General features: G+C 39.5%; 1 protein-coding gene across 2 annotated transcripts; it reads left to right on the top strand.

Moving 5' to 3' along the window:
* Positions 1-5,313: 5,313 nt before the first annotated feature.
* Positions 5,314-16,144, top strand: LOC136751393 (uncharacterized). 2 transcript variants are annotated; one of them, XM_066706975.1, is made up of 3 exons: positions 5,314-5,416; positions 7,777-7,840; positions 10,029-16,144. In XM_066706975.1, the coding sequence occupies exon 3, from the start codon at positions 10,113-10,115 to the stop codon at positions 12,963-12,965; it is 2,853 nt and encodes a 950-aa protein (XP_066563072.1). In that variant the 5' UTR covers positions 5,314-5,416; positions 7,777-7,840; positions 10,029-10,112; the 3' UTR covers positions 12,966-16,144. The 2 variants fall into 2 exon arrangements, with proteins under 2 accessions (XP_066563072.1, XP_066563073.1); XM_066706976.1 differs by lacking the exon at positions 5,314-5,416 and adding an exon at positions 6,000-6,108.
* Positions 16,145-17,748: the final 1,604 nt, after the last annotated feature.

Raw genomic sequence — 17,748 nt, 5'->3', positions numbered from 1 at the left:
GGCCTTGGATAAGGGTGTCTGCCAAGAAATAATAATAATAATAGAATACAGTGTGTGCATCTTACTGTATACAGCGTGTACATCTCAATATATAGTGTATGTACTTTGGGGTGAATTATGTCCCTAACACCTCATACATTAATGTCCATTAATCTTGTGTTTAATTTTCGTTTAGTCACAATTTAGTCAACTGAAAAAAGGGTGAATAACCAACAATAATAATATGCCAAAACCAATGCAAACTGCACCCCTTTTAGATTACTAGCGATGCACATGCGCCCTCAGATCAGAAGGGATGCACTCTTTATGATGGCCAAAAATTTGCTAGAAAATGTTCATAGATGTGCCCTCTGGCACAACATAAAATATTAGGTGTGGTCATTGTCTTTACCACGTGAGCAGGAAGAGTTCTAGCATGCTAAAAGTGGCGCCCTCAGGTGGAGACAATCTGCAGTTGTCAAATACTTTTGTAAAATCATTCTTACTTCTACTGAAACATATTTCAGCTATAAGCTACTAGACCACTGTAGACCACTGACCACTGAGTAAATCACCGTGACTCTATCTGTCAGACCAGAAACAGAAGTGGTGTGCTCTCATGGGATGCACTCTTTAGGATGGCTATAAATTTGCTAGAAAATGTTCACTGATTAGCCCTCTGGACTAAAGACTAAGTCTGAAAAAGCTGCCAAATGAACACTGCGTAGCTGTCCGCTCACATCAGGCTTCATCCTTCCGGTGAAGGCAGCAGCAGCTCGTAGGTGGATCAACCCTCCTTCCAATGATGCAGGGCGCCCACAATGTTTCTCCAGGACAGTGAGAGGCAGGCTGAGCACCCTCGAGGTAGGGCACTGGGGTCAGTTGGGAGCCGCACAACTTGTCAATCACCTGGAAAGAATTTTACTGGGGATTAAACCACTCTCTCCAATACACCAGCAGTAGCTCACTTCAGTGTTTTGCTGGGGAGATTGCCCTTCTCTAACACCAGTCTGTATTACTGGAAATAAATGGTTAGTTTTAAGTGTTTATATATATATATATATATACACTCACCTAAAGGATTATTAGGACACCATACTAATACTGTGTTTGACCCCCTTTCGCCTTCAGAACTGCCTTAATTCTACGTGGCATTGATTCAACAAGGTGCTGAAAGCATTCTTTAGAAATGTTGGCCCATATTGATAGGATAGCATCTTGCAGTTGATGGAGATTTGTGGGATGCACATCCAGGGCACGAAGCTCCCGTTCCACCACATCCCAAAGATGCTCTATTGGGTTGAGATCTGGTGACTGTGGGGGCCAGTTTAGTACAGTGAACTCATTGTCATGTTCAAGAAACCAATTTGAAATGATTCGACCTTTGTGACATGGTGCATTATCCTGCTGGAAGTAGCCATCAGAGGATGGGTACATGGTGGTCATAAAGGGATGGACATGGTCAGAAACAATGCTCAGGTAGGCCGTGGCATTTAAACGATGCCCAATTGGCACTAAGGGGTCTAAAGTGTGCCAAGAAAACATCCCCCACACCATTACACCACCACCACCAGCCTGCACAGTGGTAACAAGGCATGATGGATCCATGTTCTCATTCTGTTTACGCCAAATTCTGACTCTGAATTCTGACCAGGCAACATTTTTACAGTCTTCAACTGTCCAATTTTGGTGAGCTTGTGCAAATTGTAGCCTCTTTTTCCTATTTGTAGTGGAGATGAGTGGTACCCGGTGGGGTCTTCTGCTGTTGTAGCCCATCCGCCTCAAGGTTGTATGTGTTGTGGCTTCACAAATGCTTTGCTGCATACCTCGGTTGTAACGAGTGGTTATTTCAGTCAAAGTTGCTCTTCTATCAGCTTGAATCAGTCGGCCCATTCTCCTCTGACCTCTAGCATCAACAAGGCATTTTCGCCCACAGGACTGCCGCATACTGGATGTTTTTCCCTTTTCACACCATTCTTTGTAAACCCTAGAAATGGTTGTGCGTGAAAATCCCAGTAACTGAGCATATTGTGAAATACTCAGACCAGCCCGTCTGGCACCAACAACCATGCCACGCTCAAAATTGCTTAAATCACCTTTCTTTCCCATTCAGACATTCAGTTTGGAGTTCAGGAGATTGTCTTGACCAGGACCACACCCCTAAATGCATTGAAGCAACTGCCATGTGATTGGTTGTTTAGATAATTGCATTAATGAGAAATTGAACAGGTGTTCCTAATAATCCTTTAGGTGAGTGTGTGTGTATATATATATATATATATATAATCCTTCTGGGAGAATGTCCTTTGGACAGATGAGTCAAAACTGGAGTTTTTTGGCAAGTCACATCAGCTCTATGTTCACAGACGAAAAAATGAAGCTTTCTAAAAAGAACACCATACCTACAGTGAAACATAGAGGAGGCTCGGTTATGTTTTGGGGCTGCTTTGCTGCGCCTGACACAGGGTGCCTTGAATCTGTGCAGGGCACAATTAAATCTCAAGACTATCAAGACATTCTGGTGTGAAACGTACTGCCCAGTGTCAGAAAGCTCTGTCTCCGTCGCAGGTAATGGGTTCTCCAACAGGATAATAACCCAAAATGCACAGCTAAAAGCACCCAAGAATGGATAAGAACAAAACATTGGACTGTTCTGAAGTGGCCTTCTATGAGTCCTGATCTGAATCCTATCGAACATCTAAGGAAAGAGCTGAAACTTGCAGTCTGGAGAAGCACCCATCAAACCTGAGACAGCTGGAGCAGTTTGCTCAGGAAGAGTGGGCCAAACTACCTCTTAACAGGTGCAGAAGTCTCATTGAGAGCTACAGAAAACGTTTCATTACAGTGATTGCCTCTAAAGGTTGTACGATAAAATATTAGGTTGAGGGTCCCATCATTTTTGTCCAAGTCCAAATATGGAATGAACAATGGTGGATGCCAATTACTTTTGTCAGTTTCAAGTTATTTCAAATTTTTTGTGGAGGTACCAATAAATTTGAGCACGTCTGTATATACACTATAAAAAAATGTTATTTTACAGTAAGAGCAATGTTAACAAAAGAGTGAGCATTTAGACTATTTGTTTAGTGAGCCCAAAGCAACAATACTCTGTCTCGTTAAGGATATGCTGTGAAACCGCTTCCATAACCCGGTAAGGTATTTTGTTCCAAAACACCCACATCTGTGTGAAGAAGTACCTCCTATTTTTAGTCCTTTCTGCATTTACATTTAAGGGGATCCATAGGGAGACAATTCTACTGCTTACAATCTCACCCTCCACGACTCCAAAACAAATCTGTGGGCATTGTTAGCAGATTCCCAAAGTATGTCCTTCCCAGACCCCTGTAAAGCAGTTGTGTGAATTTAGCCTCATATAATCACACTGTTTTACTTACTGCTGCAGAACTACAAAACCTAGTTTTCTCATATTCAACAACACACAAGGAAATTTGTAAAAGTGTAGGCTGACTTAACACATTGGATGGAGAACAACACATAATTGCACAGTGAAAACAAAAAACAGGACAAGATGGAACCAAAACGTTAGATTGCCAATCACTTCTGCTTGTAGGTATTTTGTTTCATGATGTGTTGCACTGTGATTCAGTACTGACAATCACTTCTTGGGAGCTAGGGCTGTGACAACATCTTGGCACTGAAGGTAGTAACATCTGATAGTGGATCTTACCTTCCTACACAGAACTTTATATAGCTACCTCTATCCAGTGACTGCTGTTCAATCATTAGGGAACACCTGAGCAGCCTCCAAAATTAATTTTGATAACTGTCAACCATTTTGCTTGATATTGAAAATACAAATATAAAAAACATAATTATTTTACATTAAAAATAAAAAGATCTTTGACAATGGAGACATCATATTGATGTGTTTACGAATCCTTTTTCAAGGAGAACTTTCTCTGAAAAAAATGACTTAAAAACGGGAGATCAACTGCAGATCCCCGAGCTGACAGATAGGGAAGGGATAGACTCACACTTTCACAGTTCAAACTTTGAAAGGTATCCATTTGCTTACAAGTAGCCGGTAGATGTACTGCTGGAACTGCATTTGTTAAGGACAGAAAAGGTGTACTGGCTACAGCAATCTGGGATGTCTAACTAAACAAAGTGCAAAATAAAACTATTGACGTCTATCTCATTAACAAAGTAACTTAGCTCTGTTAATCTTTTGTAACCATAATATATAGGCTACAGTACATAATGCAACGTTGCAATACAGTGTTTCAAAACAAAAGGGTTAAATTCATTGGAGGGGGGTTGCCACGACTCGATTTTGTTTCTCGTTAGATGTTTTATTTATTTTTTCCTGTGTGTTTTTCTACTGTCAAATGGAAACTTTTGTTTTTTAAATGTATGTTCCAGATAAACAACAGAATATTTCTGACCTCCCCAATTTTCAAATGAACAACTGTTACTAATTCTCAGTGAGGAATCCTTACCTGGTCCTTCACCAACCCCCATATTTGATCAGCCTCTTGGATATCTAGTGTAGCGGTACTGGACCCATCCATTCAAGACTGTCTTGTTGCCACATCTTGCATGAAGTGAAATAGCTGTGTTAGCGTGTAATCATTTATGCACTCACATGTTGATGTTGTCATAAAGCCTAGGATTCCATTGTTGATGCAAATGGTATCTTTTTAGGTAATTATGTTGCTGTTGATTTATTATTAAAAACATGTTCTGTAAAAAGTGAAATCTTCGCGAAGTTTTCAAAGGTACACTACAGTAAACCATGATACAAACTACAGCAAAGCAAAGTACTTCCAAGCTACAGCCATGGTATAACTGCCAATGTGCTGTGGTCAACTTTCATCAGAGGTTGCAATGGCAATATTATGTAGGGGGCCATGTCAGTAGGCGCTGCATTTATAATAACAGATACGAAAAGCAGAGTGGGTCTGCATGTCCCAGCTTCTGTTCCAAACCTCTTTTTGAATGAATTTATACAGTAATGATGTTACACTTGAAATATTGTGTATCAGTAGAACATTGTACATGTGTGTATTTCTTCAATTCCATTCCATAGAATTTCACTTTTGTTCCGTCTGTTTTACCATCGTGTGTTCTCTATTTTTGACCCCCCCAACCCACTTTCCCTTTTTTCAGTAAGCAGAACTGACCATTTTTACTTACATCAAACACTCTTGATTTTTAACAACTTTTTACCCTCAGAAACAAGTAGACATGCTGGTGAGCCGTCCTCTGAAGGGTTGCAATCATTTTATACAAACGATCTGGGGAAGCTGAGTTGGATTGGTTACCCCTAGCAACAGTGCAAGTGCTAACAAGCCGACACAAGCCTGAGTTTCCAACAGTTGAGAGCTTAGTGCAACAGGAAACTTCAGCTCCAATGACAGCGGACATCAGTAGGACACAGCGCAGAGGGGAACAGGTGCTCGATACCTGCCGGCAGGTAACAAGAATTACTGATTAAAATTAACTTTAAAAAATAAAAAAGCTTTGAAACTGCATGCATTTTCTGTCATCACTATGAACTTAAGCAGTCAGGCCAGCGATTGCAGACAATTCCCCAGACATATGGCACATTCTCCATGAGGATTTCATTGCAATAAATGTCAAATAGGTTTGTGTAATCTCTAGCTATCCATACTACTGTTTCTGTTTTTTTGTTGTTGTTGATCTTCATTTAAGGCATCTTTTTAATGATTGGAAGAAAAGCCTAGATTCTAGCCACAAACTTGTTTTACACTGAATAATATGTGAATGAATGTGATTTAATAGCACTTTTAGAATATGGTTAAGGCTTTTCTTTTCTCCTCAACATATGAATTAAGCTGTGTCTGTCTCTCTTGAATTTTGTATATTACAAAGAGAATCAAATTAATGAATTATTCCTAATTAAAACCTGAACATTCGTTATGCAAAGCCAGGAATGTCATTGCACAGGGACAGCAAAATCCTGTATGTCTTTTTTGTAGACATTTGTTTAATGCTACAGTACTTTATCATTACTGTGTCTCTGTCCCCTTGAGTGACAGGTAATTAGAAGCAGGCTTTATGGGCTCCCTGTGACTAAGCAACAGCCTTCCCTCATATAAAATTGAGGCCTGTAATTTGAGAGTGGATGGGGTGTCAGTGTCAGAGGTAGGGAAAAAGCTGCATAGAGATAGCCAAACGTGTGCATTCTTTGGAAGCGTCAAGATCTGTTTCTGATATACTATAGATGCAAGACACTTTTGCTCTTTAAATCCATTCATTTTATATCACTTAATTAAACAATGTCATTTGTCACATACACACACACACGCACTTATATATTATTGTTTGAAAATGGCTGCAGTTTATCATTTGAAATACAAACCAACAAACAAGATTTATCATCTCATCCCTTAATGTGTCTGTGTACTATTTGCATTATTTGCATTATTTATTATTGTGCAGTTGCTTTAATTGCATTATGGAAAGCAGTACTGCCAAAGTGTTTCTCAAATATCTGTTCTATCTTTTATGTATTCCAAAGGACAGAGATATATGCTATACAAACAATGAAGTGCAGTCTAAATAAGCAGGGAAAGGTTTATCCTTCTTTGGTGTGAAGTCTCAATTTCTCTCTAATAACACAATCCCCATCATCTATATTGTGGGGTCTGAATTAGAATACCATTAAAATTTGAGCTTATTTGAATGTACTAGGACTGAGAAGGGCATTTAATCAACAGAGATCATCCCAAAATCAAACCAATGTTTGCAAGGCAAAGTTAACATATAATTTCAATTACATAAATACTGGGTTTGTGTTATAAATAAACAAATGTATTAATGAATTAATTAATGAATGGTCCAAAATAGTACAGGGCTGTTTTTGTAGGTTTTTATAAACTATTAGCTCAAAGTTTTTGGGTGTGTAGCTATATCTTAATTTGAAGAAACGAAACAAAATATGGAACTCTTACTGTTGCAGAGTCCCAATATTCAGTAAAAATAAGAATAAAAATAAATCAACAGATGCATATCAACACAGAAGAGCACTTTTCCCCAGAAAGAAAACATTGTTTTGATATAATATACTAGTATCAAAGTTATTATTGAGAGAAGGCAATCTTTGTAACTTTTACCAAGCCAGGATACTGTAAATCACATACACTGGCTTTATGGGAAAATAAACCACTGACTATAATACATAAATCATTTTTTGGAGCAATATGCTTACAGCTTAGAACTAGGTCTATATGACAGGGTTTAGGTTAATAAAAGACTGTAGACTTAAAAGGATATGCAAAACAGTTTCACAAGTAATTTCTCCCATATTTTCCCTCATCTTAATTTTTTTTTGCGTCTGTCTGTCCCACTGACCTTTCAGGGCATATCAATCTTGATACAAATGTTTAAAATACTCAGATTTATGTTTAATGCATGAATGTTTTATGTTTAATCGTCCACCCCTGCTTATTGTAAGCATGTTTTGGAGGGGATAGCATCAGATAGCCATTGCAATATATGTGCATGAACAAGCCTTCATGTACTGGAAGTTTCCATCTATTAGTTTTGCCTCACATACATTTCACTTTGCTTTCTTCTGGTGATCTTTGTTGTCACTGTTGTTCTATTTCATTTGGCCTATAGACTGAAGATTGAGGGTCTCTGGTGATTGTCAGACTCAGATTAACTGCTGGTTGTGAGTTGCTGCACACTTCAAAATGATCAGAGAACTTCTGGGTGGGATTGGGTTATTCACTGCACAATAGCCTAGTACAGGAGAAGTGCAGACAGTGATTTAACTAATATATTTTTATTTTTTGTCTCATTGAACAGTGCACTTCCAGGAAGGATCCTCACTGTGGCCATTTTGATCCTCTGAGGAGAGCGCCTCACAAAGGTAATCAGATCCAATTACAGATTTATTGAGCAATATATCAGCAGTCAATGTCCACTTTTAACAACTCTGGCAGGATCTTTCAATGGCAGTTCAAATAAACTGCTCCTGCATAGCTGGTTAGGCTGATAAGGGGTCCTTCCAAGTACAAATTCCAAATATCACAGCTACTTTGTTAATCCATAGCATCCATAGCAATGATTGGCATCCTACTCGATGGCTATTGCATCTTTTGATTTTTGATCTATCTCAATTACTTAACTGAAGCACTGATTTGTTAAATTGAAAGCAGGTGGTAAACCACTGGGGATGTACAGAGATCAGGTTTGTGTGTAATCTTAACTGTCTTAATCCAGCAATGTGTATATCACACATTATGCTACATTCCCTGCATTGCACTAGTGTTTGTGACTAGGTATATATATATATATATATATATATATATATATATATATATATATATATATATATATATATAGAGAGAGAGAGAGAGAGAGAGAGAGAGAGAGAGAGAGAGATAGATAGATACAGATAATGCTTTATACATAGTGTATTTTCACATCGACACACATTTGCAGTGTAGCATATGCACAACCTTCATTGAACGCAGTACACAGTCACTCCACATATATCAATAGAGTGTAAGTCCACAAAGAAGAAACTATGCCCTAGCCAGAAATATAAATCTAATTTATTTCAGAGATAGACTATTTCAGATGGACTATTTATTAGGACTGGGATTTGATGTCTTGCACTAATTATTCCATCAATTAACTAATGAGATGGAATGAAAACCAAAAAAAACTTTGGACCAAAACTTTGTCCACCCATTTACATAGTTTAGCTAGTTTAATCAGGTTTAAGACCCCTGTCTACTGAATTTCTTAAATTATTCTACAGTTATTCATGGACACCATTCTTAAAGAAATACCTTTTCCCCTTGACTTTCTTTCCTTCAAAAAATATTTTAAATAGAATCCTTTGTTTACTGCGAAAATCGATGCTTATATTATACAGGTATCCTCTGTGTTTGACAGGCAAATTTCCTTTCCAAGGAATCCTAGCAACCGTCAACAGAAGAGGGTGTACAATGGTAAAAACAGAGCTGAGTGACAATTAGCATTCTGTAACCAAAGCAGTTGCAGAGCAGTGCAAGTACTCCCACTCTCAATAGCTGAACTTGCCCACAAACACATTTATAAAGAAAATATTTAATCAATACAGCTATAATCATCTTGCAAACTGTCAGTCACCACAACCTATTTCATATACTGCATAAACTGTCATCTGATTTGCAGGTTTGTGCCTCACTTTCCCAGTAAAACAAAGTAATAAAAGTCCAAGAATCCAAAGATTAAGCAGCTGAATATTATACCGCCTTGTGTACATACGCTGGTATTCAACAGGATGTACTTAGGACTGTCATCACTGTAACTTGAAAAGACAATAATAACCCCTGGAGGTATGATATATTTACATTGCAAAGCCGTTTTTATATAGACAACACAAGAAGTCCAACTTGTTAGTGAGAGGAAAAAAACAGCACAACAGAAAGTCTGCATACATTTCCAGTGTTTTAAAATACCCAGTTCCAATTCCAGTTATTCTTTATTGTATGTGTTCTGTTGACTTTCTTGTATCTGCTGTCGTTCATCTAAAACCCCAGGTGGTAAACAGTCTTGTAGATAAACATTGTAAAGAATATCCTTACACTCTGCTTGACACTCTGTATACAACACATCATTTTTTAGGTTTTACCTGCAGTTGAACTAGACCTCTGAGACGCACCATTCATGTTTCTTTTGTCAAAGGTGAAAGATATGAATTTCATATCTATTATACACTTTAGTATCTTTGGATACATGGTAGTGTGCCATGATTTTAGAAAATGCAGTTACATCTACATCACATATTATGCTACATTCCCTGCATTGCACTTAGTGTGAACAAAAAACAACCCGAGTGAAGGAATGCAAAGAATGTGACCAAAGTAACCTCTAGAAAGAAAGCAGTCTGCAACTCCTTGTCAATTACAAAAGGCTTTTAGGTTCAGTCTTTCTCTGCAGAAAAAGAAATGCAGAGAAAGCTGTTTCTTGTAACATGCCACACGTGAGGCAAAATGCATTTTTAATTAAAACCAAACAACAATGACAACAACTGAGCTCTCATACATTCTCACTTTTATTTCCAGGCAACTAAGCATGAGGGAGGCTGGAGAAGAGGTCAGTGTGAAAGCCTTATAGACTGCCAGAGGATTACTGTCAATCTGTCAGTCATGCATGCCAACACGCAGGAAGATGATCTTCCCAGCTGGGCACCCCAAGGGTTGCTGGAGCTGGAAAGGTGTCGGCAGGATCTGCAGAGCCTGAAGGACCAGCAGATCCAGGAGCTGGAGACTGCGTCCAGGTCTTTTGAATGCGCCTTGTTGGGAGCACAGAGGGAGGAACGAAGACTAATGGACAGGGTGGAGCAGGAACACCAGGAAGTCCGGCGTCTCTTGGAGCAACTGCAGAGGGACAACGTGGCCAGAGTGCAGGCTATGCAGAACACGATTGACGAGAGGATCTTGAATCTGACGCAGCTGAGAGACCGTATGCAGCAAGGGGGCCAGAAGAGCCTGGGCCAGGATCTCCAGCAGAAGCTCTCCGAGCTGCTGCCCAGGGAGCTCACTCTGTCCCTGAAACGGGTCAGCTTCCAGCCCAATCCCAATCTCCCTAGCCTTTTCGGGAAGATTAGGGTCCAAGAGCAGAGCCTGCGTTTCTCAGTTTCTTGTGGAGGGCAGAGCAGGGGTGCTTGTGTTTCCTCCATGGGGGTGAACCAGACCCAGTATAGGAATGGAAATGCAGGAGAGGCTGCAGATAGCCAAGTCACCAGACACATGCCTGAGAAACCAGTTACAAGCAGTGGGAGTGTAAGGGTAGTAAGGAAGATCCGGATCTCACCTAGAGCCGAGGAGACAGGTGATGAAAAGGGGTCCCCGAGAACCGAATCTACTTTAGTTAAAGAAGCTCAGGTGAATGATACTTACCGTGATGGTGACATAACGAACAAACCAGGGTTGTCTAGCAGCCCACAGCTCCCCAGGGTTCCTGCAATAGACCTGTCCACTCTGTCTGACCCTAATACACATATTCTTGGGGTAGGGGGTGACAACGATGAGGATCTGGGGCTCTTTCAAGCCGTTCCTGCATTCCTGAGTGATGGGGAGTCTGAGAACGGGGAAGAGGAGGTGGCGGTTGAAAACAGCATGGAGAGGAACCATGTCAGAGACAGCCCTGTGTCCAGTAGAGCTCTGATTCTGTTGTCCAGCCGCCGACCTTCTGCCCGTCATGAAGGAGGGCTGGAGAGGACGTCACGTTGCTGGGGTTCTGTAGACTCAATAAGTTGTGAGGGCTCCTATAAAGGGCATGGCTTAACAGTAAACCAACACAGCACAGAAAGCGGTACTCAAAATGATGGCACTGGACCAGGAAAAGACAAGTCAAATCTTACAGATGTTAGAAGTAGACAGAGTCAAAACACAATCTGTGATGAAAGCAAAGGCATCCAAGCAGCAAATAGAAATAATCAAAGCCCCCCAAATGTTTCAAAAAGAGATTCCAGGTACAGTTTCAGTTCTGTTCATATTCCCAGGACTGGAGTCCGAGATTCTGCATTTACCCAGAGCTGCCTTGATCTGTCCCCAAGTAACAAGCCCCCTTCTCGTACTGACCTGTCTCCAGAGGAGACTAATGCTGGGGTGCCAGGAGAGATATGGAGACCGGCTTCACCAGCAGACAGCATCGACTCATCCTACACATTCATTGTCAACTCTCCCAGGGATTACAGTATCACTCTTCGCCGGGCTGGTGTTGACCCACGCCTTTCAAAGTCCACAGTAGATTTGTCCAGAAAGGTACCTCCTCTGATTGAATCATTTGGGAAAGACAAGTCGGGACAGGGGAAGTGTAATAGGAATCGTCTGTTGCCTAATGCATCTCCAGCTCTTCGTAGGGGATTAAACAGGATTGAATCAACAAATGTAACTAGAGGATTTAAAAATAAGAACAGTACCGAATTTCATTGCTTTAGCGCTCCCAGTAGTGTTTGCAGGTCAGTTTCGATGTCAGCAATTGAAGTGCCGTCAGCTTGCTCCAAACAGGGGAATGGAAGGCTGAAATTGAAGACCTTCCGATCAGCCAGAGAGCAGAAGCAAGGGGGTAGAGGAGAGGCAGAGAGGGAGGCTAAAACAGACCAGGCAGAACTAGCAATCCAGGAAGAAGATGGAGAAAGGCAGGATCAAGTGCGTCTGATTAGTAAGTTTGGAAAGTTTGGCTCAGGGCGTGCAGAGCTTAGTCTTCCAAGCGGGGTCCACGCCATGCCACAGGGCCAGCTGTACGTGGTGGATTGTGGGAATGCCAGAGTGCAGGTGACAGACACCCGGGGCAACATCCTGCAGCAGGTGTCCTTCCAGGGTCACGAGGGCGCTGCAGGCCGTCGCTGCCGTAACTACTTTGACGTGGCTGTAAATGGGAAGGGACTGATAGCATTGAGCTGTGCAGCAGAGAAAGCCCTGCTAATATTTAGCAGACACGGGCGCCGACTTCAGGCATTTGGGGGAGGGGGAGACGAGTTGGAAGCCCCGAGGGGAGTGGCAGTCAATTACCACGATGAGTTCTTGGTTGCTGACACTCGTCGTGGGACTCTGACTGCTTTTAAACTAGATCCCAAATCTGGCAGTAAGCTAGAGCGCACTGTAGTGCCCGGCTTCTGTAAGCCCTATCTAGTCGCAACTGGTCTGGCCACAGGACTGGTTGCCGTCTCAGAGAGGGGGAGTGAGACAGGGGGAGCACCCTGCGTTAAGGTCCTAGGCCCCAACTGGAACACCCTGAGGATCCTGGGCATTGACACCAGACTGGGCCCAGTACTGTCCTGCCCCTGGGGAGTGTGTATCGACAGGGATGGTGATGTACTTGTTGCAGACTGGGGTAAAGAACATAGAGTGCTCCTGTATTCTGCCCAGGGCTCGGGGAGGCCTGTTGTGACACAGGGGTTGAACAGCCCCAGAGGTCTGACTCTCCTGCCAGAGGGACATCTAGTGGTGGCAGACAGCATGCACAACTGCATTAAAATATTCCAGTACAAATGAGCACGTCGGCACGCAGTCTCTATGTCTGCATGCGAAATCAACAGAAATGAAAATGTGGAAAATAAATCCTTTTGAGTTTTGTTTCTGCTTATACTTGACTTGGAACATTGAACTTCCTTGAAAACGAATTCCACCTTGTTTATTTGAAAATAGGATGATAAGGTATAGGGATGAATAAAAGGTAGGTATGGAGTAAAGCAGTAAATTAAATCCCAACAATGATTCTTTGTAATTGATGTACTGGGAAAACGAAGTGCACCATTGCAGAACTGTGTGATAATGAATGTGGATAGGATTATTAGTATTTTTCTGTTGTGTATTATCGTAAATTAAACTGGATTTGTCATCACTTTGTAGTGGGTATATCTGTATAACAGGTCAGCTGTTCTATAACTGTTATATAACTGTAGTAGTTGCATAACAGGCCATTTTACCTATTAGTGACATTCATTAATGGAAATGTAGCATCTTATGCAAGTATTCATCTAAAAGTTGCACATACAGGGTGTCAGTACATTTAGTAATAACTGTATGAGGACAAGCATCACGTGCATTACTAATGTGAACACATGTATCAGTCCTAGTCTTGTAGTTATTATTATTTGAATGTGTTTTGGTAAGTCTTAAGTATTACTTTGTTGTCCTCACCTGACTCTCGTCCATATAGCCACTAAATGAAAAACAAACAAGCTTTGGATGTACATACATGGAACTATTTTAGTCATCCTCTGAAGATAAGGATATGCAAATGATGGAGTGTGAGTCTTTGAGATGTGAAAACAGTAGTAGTTTTAGAAGAATTATAACAGCCTTCAGAAAGTTTTTAGTAATTCATGGGAATGTTGTATTGGTAGTGCAGTGAACTTGAGCAATGCTGCCTACACATTCTAAACATGCAGGCAAACCAGTGTTTAATGTGTTCACTTACACAAATAAAAACATCAAATGTGCTGAGTTACAACATATATATACCTGATCAGATTTAAAAGGTAAGGTGAGAATTATTGACCTTAAAAAGCTGACCACTCCTTTTTAATAAAAAGCACAAAATGAGAGAGAGCAGAATCTAATTGTGACTTAATGGGGGATTAATTGGAATTGTTGGACTCCTGGATAACTCCTGACCTGTCCCACAGATCCATCCAAAAAGTGCCTTTGAAAGTTTATTTTATTTGGGGGGGAATGATAAGAATACAAAAAGAAGAAAAAAACAACAACATATCTGTCTGACCCTGTATACATAGATTAGTTTGTGTTTCTACAGCTCATCAACACAGCAATAATAAAAATAAATAAAAAAGGTTAATTTATAAGGAATTGTTTTCATGCCTGTCTACCTCATCTAATCTGTGTAACAATTACATATTCTCTCTATTCAAATACAAATACAATGGTACAATACAATTTTGTTTTATGCTTATTAATATTTATACTTTGTTTTGGTAATTAAAAGTTATTTGCAATACTGTTATGTTCCTAGGACATGACCTGATCATACTCTGGAGACTCATGCTGTCATTTTGAAAATGAACTGTGATCTTCGGCAGTAGGAAAAAAAGCTAAGAAGAGGTCCCTGATGTCCACTTCAGCTATATTCAGTGTAGTCAGCCTTTTATCAAAGTGGCATGCTACAGCAACTAGTTATATGTGGCCTGTCTCCTGGGAGGTATAGTCAATAAGACAGTCACAGAGATATTGCTCCATCTGTCTCTGAAAAGTAGTTACTGATGGGCCTCCATTAAAACTATTGGCATGCTAGTCCAGGTTCGGTCATTTTATTAGCTTGCCCAGTCTTGCCTAAGTCTTGTTCTGTAACTGATAACTTGTGTGTGGGCCAAGTCTTGTTGTAGCAGCAGGACTGAGTCTGAATACACTTCTGCAACAATCAATCTTTAGCTTCCACGTCCACTCGCTTGGCTGATACATTTGTTACCCCACAGCTAACAAACCAGACCGTACACTATGAACCAGTTGCTTTATGGGAGAAACTCAGAGCTGGTTTGGGCCTCTCTAAATCCGAGTCCACTCGACTTCATGGAATCTTTTCACACTTTGATTTTCAATTAATTAATTATCTACAAGCACTTTCCTTACAAACCCAAAGTAATGCAGGGAAAGATAAGTCATGGCTCATGCTAGAGAAGCCACATTGTAGTTAAGGGCATGTGGAATGTGAAGGATGAATTCTAACAATGTGTTACATGGATTTGGAGAGTAAAACCTACCCATTAAAAATAATAATAATAAAAAAATGCAAGCTACTAATTATTTCACAGTCATCATTGCAGCAGCTACTGGATTATTATAAAATCTGCAGTAATGAAGGAAATGAAGGTAATTGTCATGGAAAGCTTACCTACATGTTAACATTTTCCTGTCTGATTTTGTTTTTTGAATAATTTAGTTTTTTTTTTTAAATGGGGAGTATCACTTTTCTGTTTATTGTAGTTAAAATAAATGTATCAATTAAGAGAGGTAAATAGGAAATGTGCTTCAATAGGGACTATAATTGAGGGGTATTTGCGATTTAGATAAACTGATATAAATGTAGTATTCACCAGATCAGTCTATCTTTTTTTTGGCATGATTTAAAAACTAAAGGTTTTTGGAATACAAACCAGGTTTTCACGGTTTTAGACTGTCTATCAGGTAATCAATCAACCAATTAATTAAACATAATAATCCTGGAAATAATTGTAAACCATACTCCATATTGACTGGGCACTGTTTTAAATGAAATGTTTTTTCATGCTTTTGTCAACTATTTATTTTCCTTTGATTAACAAACTGCTGATCTTCACTTGATACTTTGGCAGTAACTACACATTTGAAAAGTTAATGTTTATTTCAGCCTGATAATGTATGTAGATATTCAATAAAACTTTTTTTGTGTGCTTCCTTACATTACCCATCTATTCATCAGTTCAATTCAATTAGAGAAATATTAATCTCTGGTCTAAACCGGTTCTGGGCTTTGTTTTGTGTGGTATGTTTAAAGTGCAATCCTGTTTATTGTGATCTAATGTTCTATATTAAAACAACAGTGCATTTTACTTTTAAATTTAAAAACATATGGTTTACTTTCCATTATAGGTTCTTAGGTGTAACTGTAAAAGCAATGCTGATGCTGATGCTTATTAGTTCACAATAAATGCTCAATGCTTATATATCACCAGAAAAAAGACAGAAGGATAATTTATTTATAGTCTTCCTTATCTGCCATTAAATCATTATGGACAATAATTCTTAAATTACAATTTTTTACTGAAAAGCCATTTGTTTAAACTCTCATTTCCAACCACTCAGTCATTTGGAGGCAACCCCACTTCTCCAGCAGTCTTCCTTTTTTGGTTACGCTTTCCAATATTTGCATTGCAACTTGTTCTAGAGTCAAAAACTTGTCCTGTTCACCAAACAAGCCTTGTATTTTAATTTGCTTTGCCTGTGTGAAAAACAAAATGTTTAACTACATTTACCTATAAGAGAGGCAGCAAAACTAAGTAAGTGTGATCAAAAAAGTCAAGAGTAAAGAGACAATATAATCGGTCTTTATATAAAAACAACCAGACATTTTAAGGATCATAATGCCCACTATTATGATTAGTACTATAACTACTACTATGATATTTGGCATTATTTAGGGCAGTACAGTTTATTTGACTAATATTAGAGACCTTATCTATGCATCACTATGTTAACAATCAAAAGCCAACAACTTTCTCCTACAGTATACATTCCTCAAACCCAGTTTAGCATACATTTCATAATATGTCCAGCAGAGGGAGGCACAGACATCTTCAGTAAGTGAAATAAACCTGTAATTTAGAAAGAAGTTTTAGTGCAGGGCTGCTGTGTGATATAGGTCACCCTCCAACAACAGAGGCAAAGATGTGAGCCCCAGCTCTCCTCCCACCTGCACACTGTGACCATATGGCTCCATAGTTACCATGGCACTTTGAGACAAGGGATTTTGAAAGTGCAGTTAAATAGAAAGACATGAACATTTAAATTATACATGCATTTTATGAAAGTATGGTTTCCTAAATTCTACATATCGAAAAATGTTTGAACATTGTTTTTTAAACTGTTTAATCTGTAAATATGGTTGTGTAAGCTAGGGTCCAAGGCCTTTGTACTTGAGCAATTGCCACTGGGTGCAACCCCACTAAAATTAGCCCTGTATAAACAAAAAATGTTTTTTTCTTTTAATCTATTGCAGGCCTCAACTGCTTGTTCTAGCGATGTACTGGGAAAACAGTTACAATGTATACTGGTTCCTCCGTTTTGGGAGGTATGATTCAGCTTTCTCCTCCCACTTCATTGTGCCTACGCAGCTTAGCGATCCATTATGTTAAAATGCAGTCACTCACATTCAAACAGCCAGATTTTATGCATGTCATGTATAGCTATGCATTTCTCAAAAAGACATAATAATTATAATATTTATTAATAACAACAACAACCCTAATGCCCTTAAGGGAGTCATTAGTAAAAATGGATAGAATGAAATCATGATCATCATGATGTTAAAACACAGAGGCTAGGTAGACCCCAATGAACTTTTCTGCAAAATCCATGGAAACAATAACAGATCCATCACATTTGCATACGGCAACAAGAGTCTGCATTCCCTAGACGGATTTTTAATTTGGTATGTTGGTTGGTTTTGTAACAGCTTCTGTAGCTGAACATTTGAATATGTAAAACAAAGACAAAAACAAAAAATACATTCTTATTTTTTTTAAACTTTGATAAGGGAAAATAAAACATTACAAGGTTAAGG

The sequence above is a fragment of the Amia ocellicauda genome, chromosome 6 (genome assembly GCF_036373705.1).
Source record: "Amia ocellicauda isolate fAmiCal2 chromosome 6, fAmiCal2.hap1, whole genome shotgun sequence".
In the NCBI taxonomy this organism is placed as follows: domain Eukaryota; kingdom Metazoa; phylum Chordata; class Actinopteri; order Amiiformes; family Amiidae; genus Amia; species Amia ocellicauda.
The sequence above is the reverse complement of the archived record's forward strand: the minus strand, read 5'-3'. Positions and strand labels throughout refer to the sequence as shown.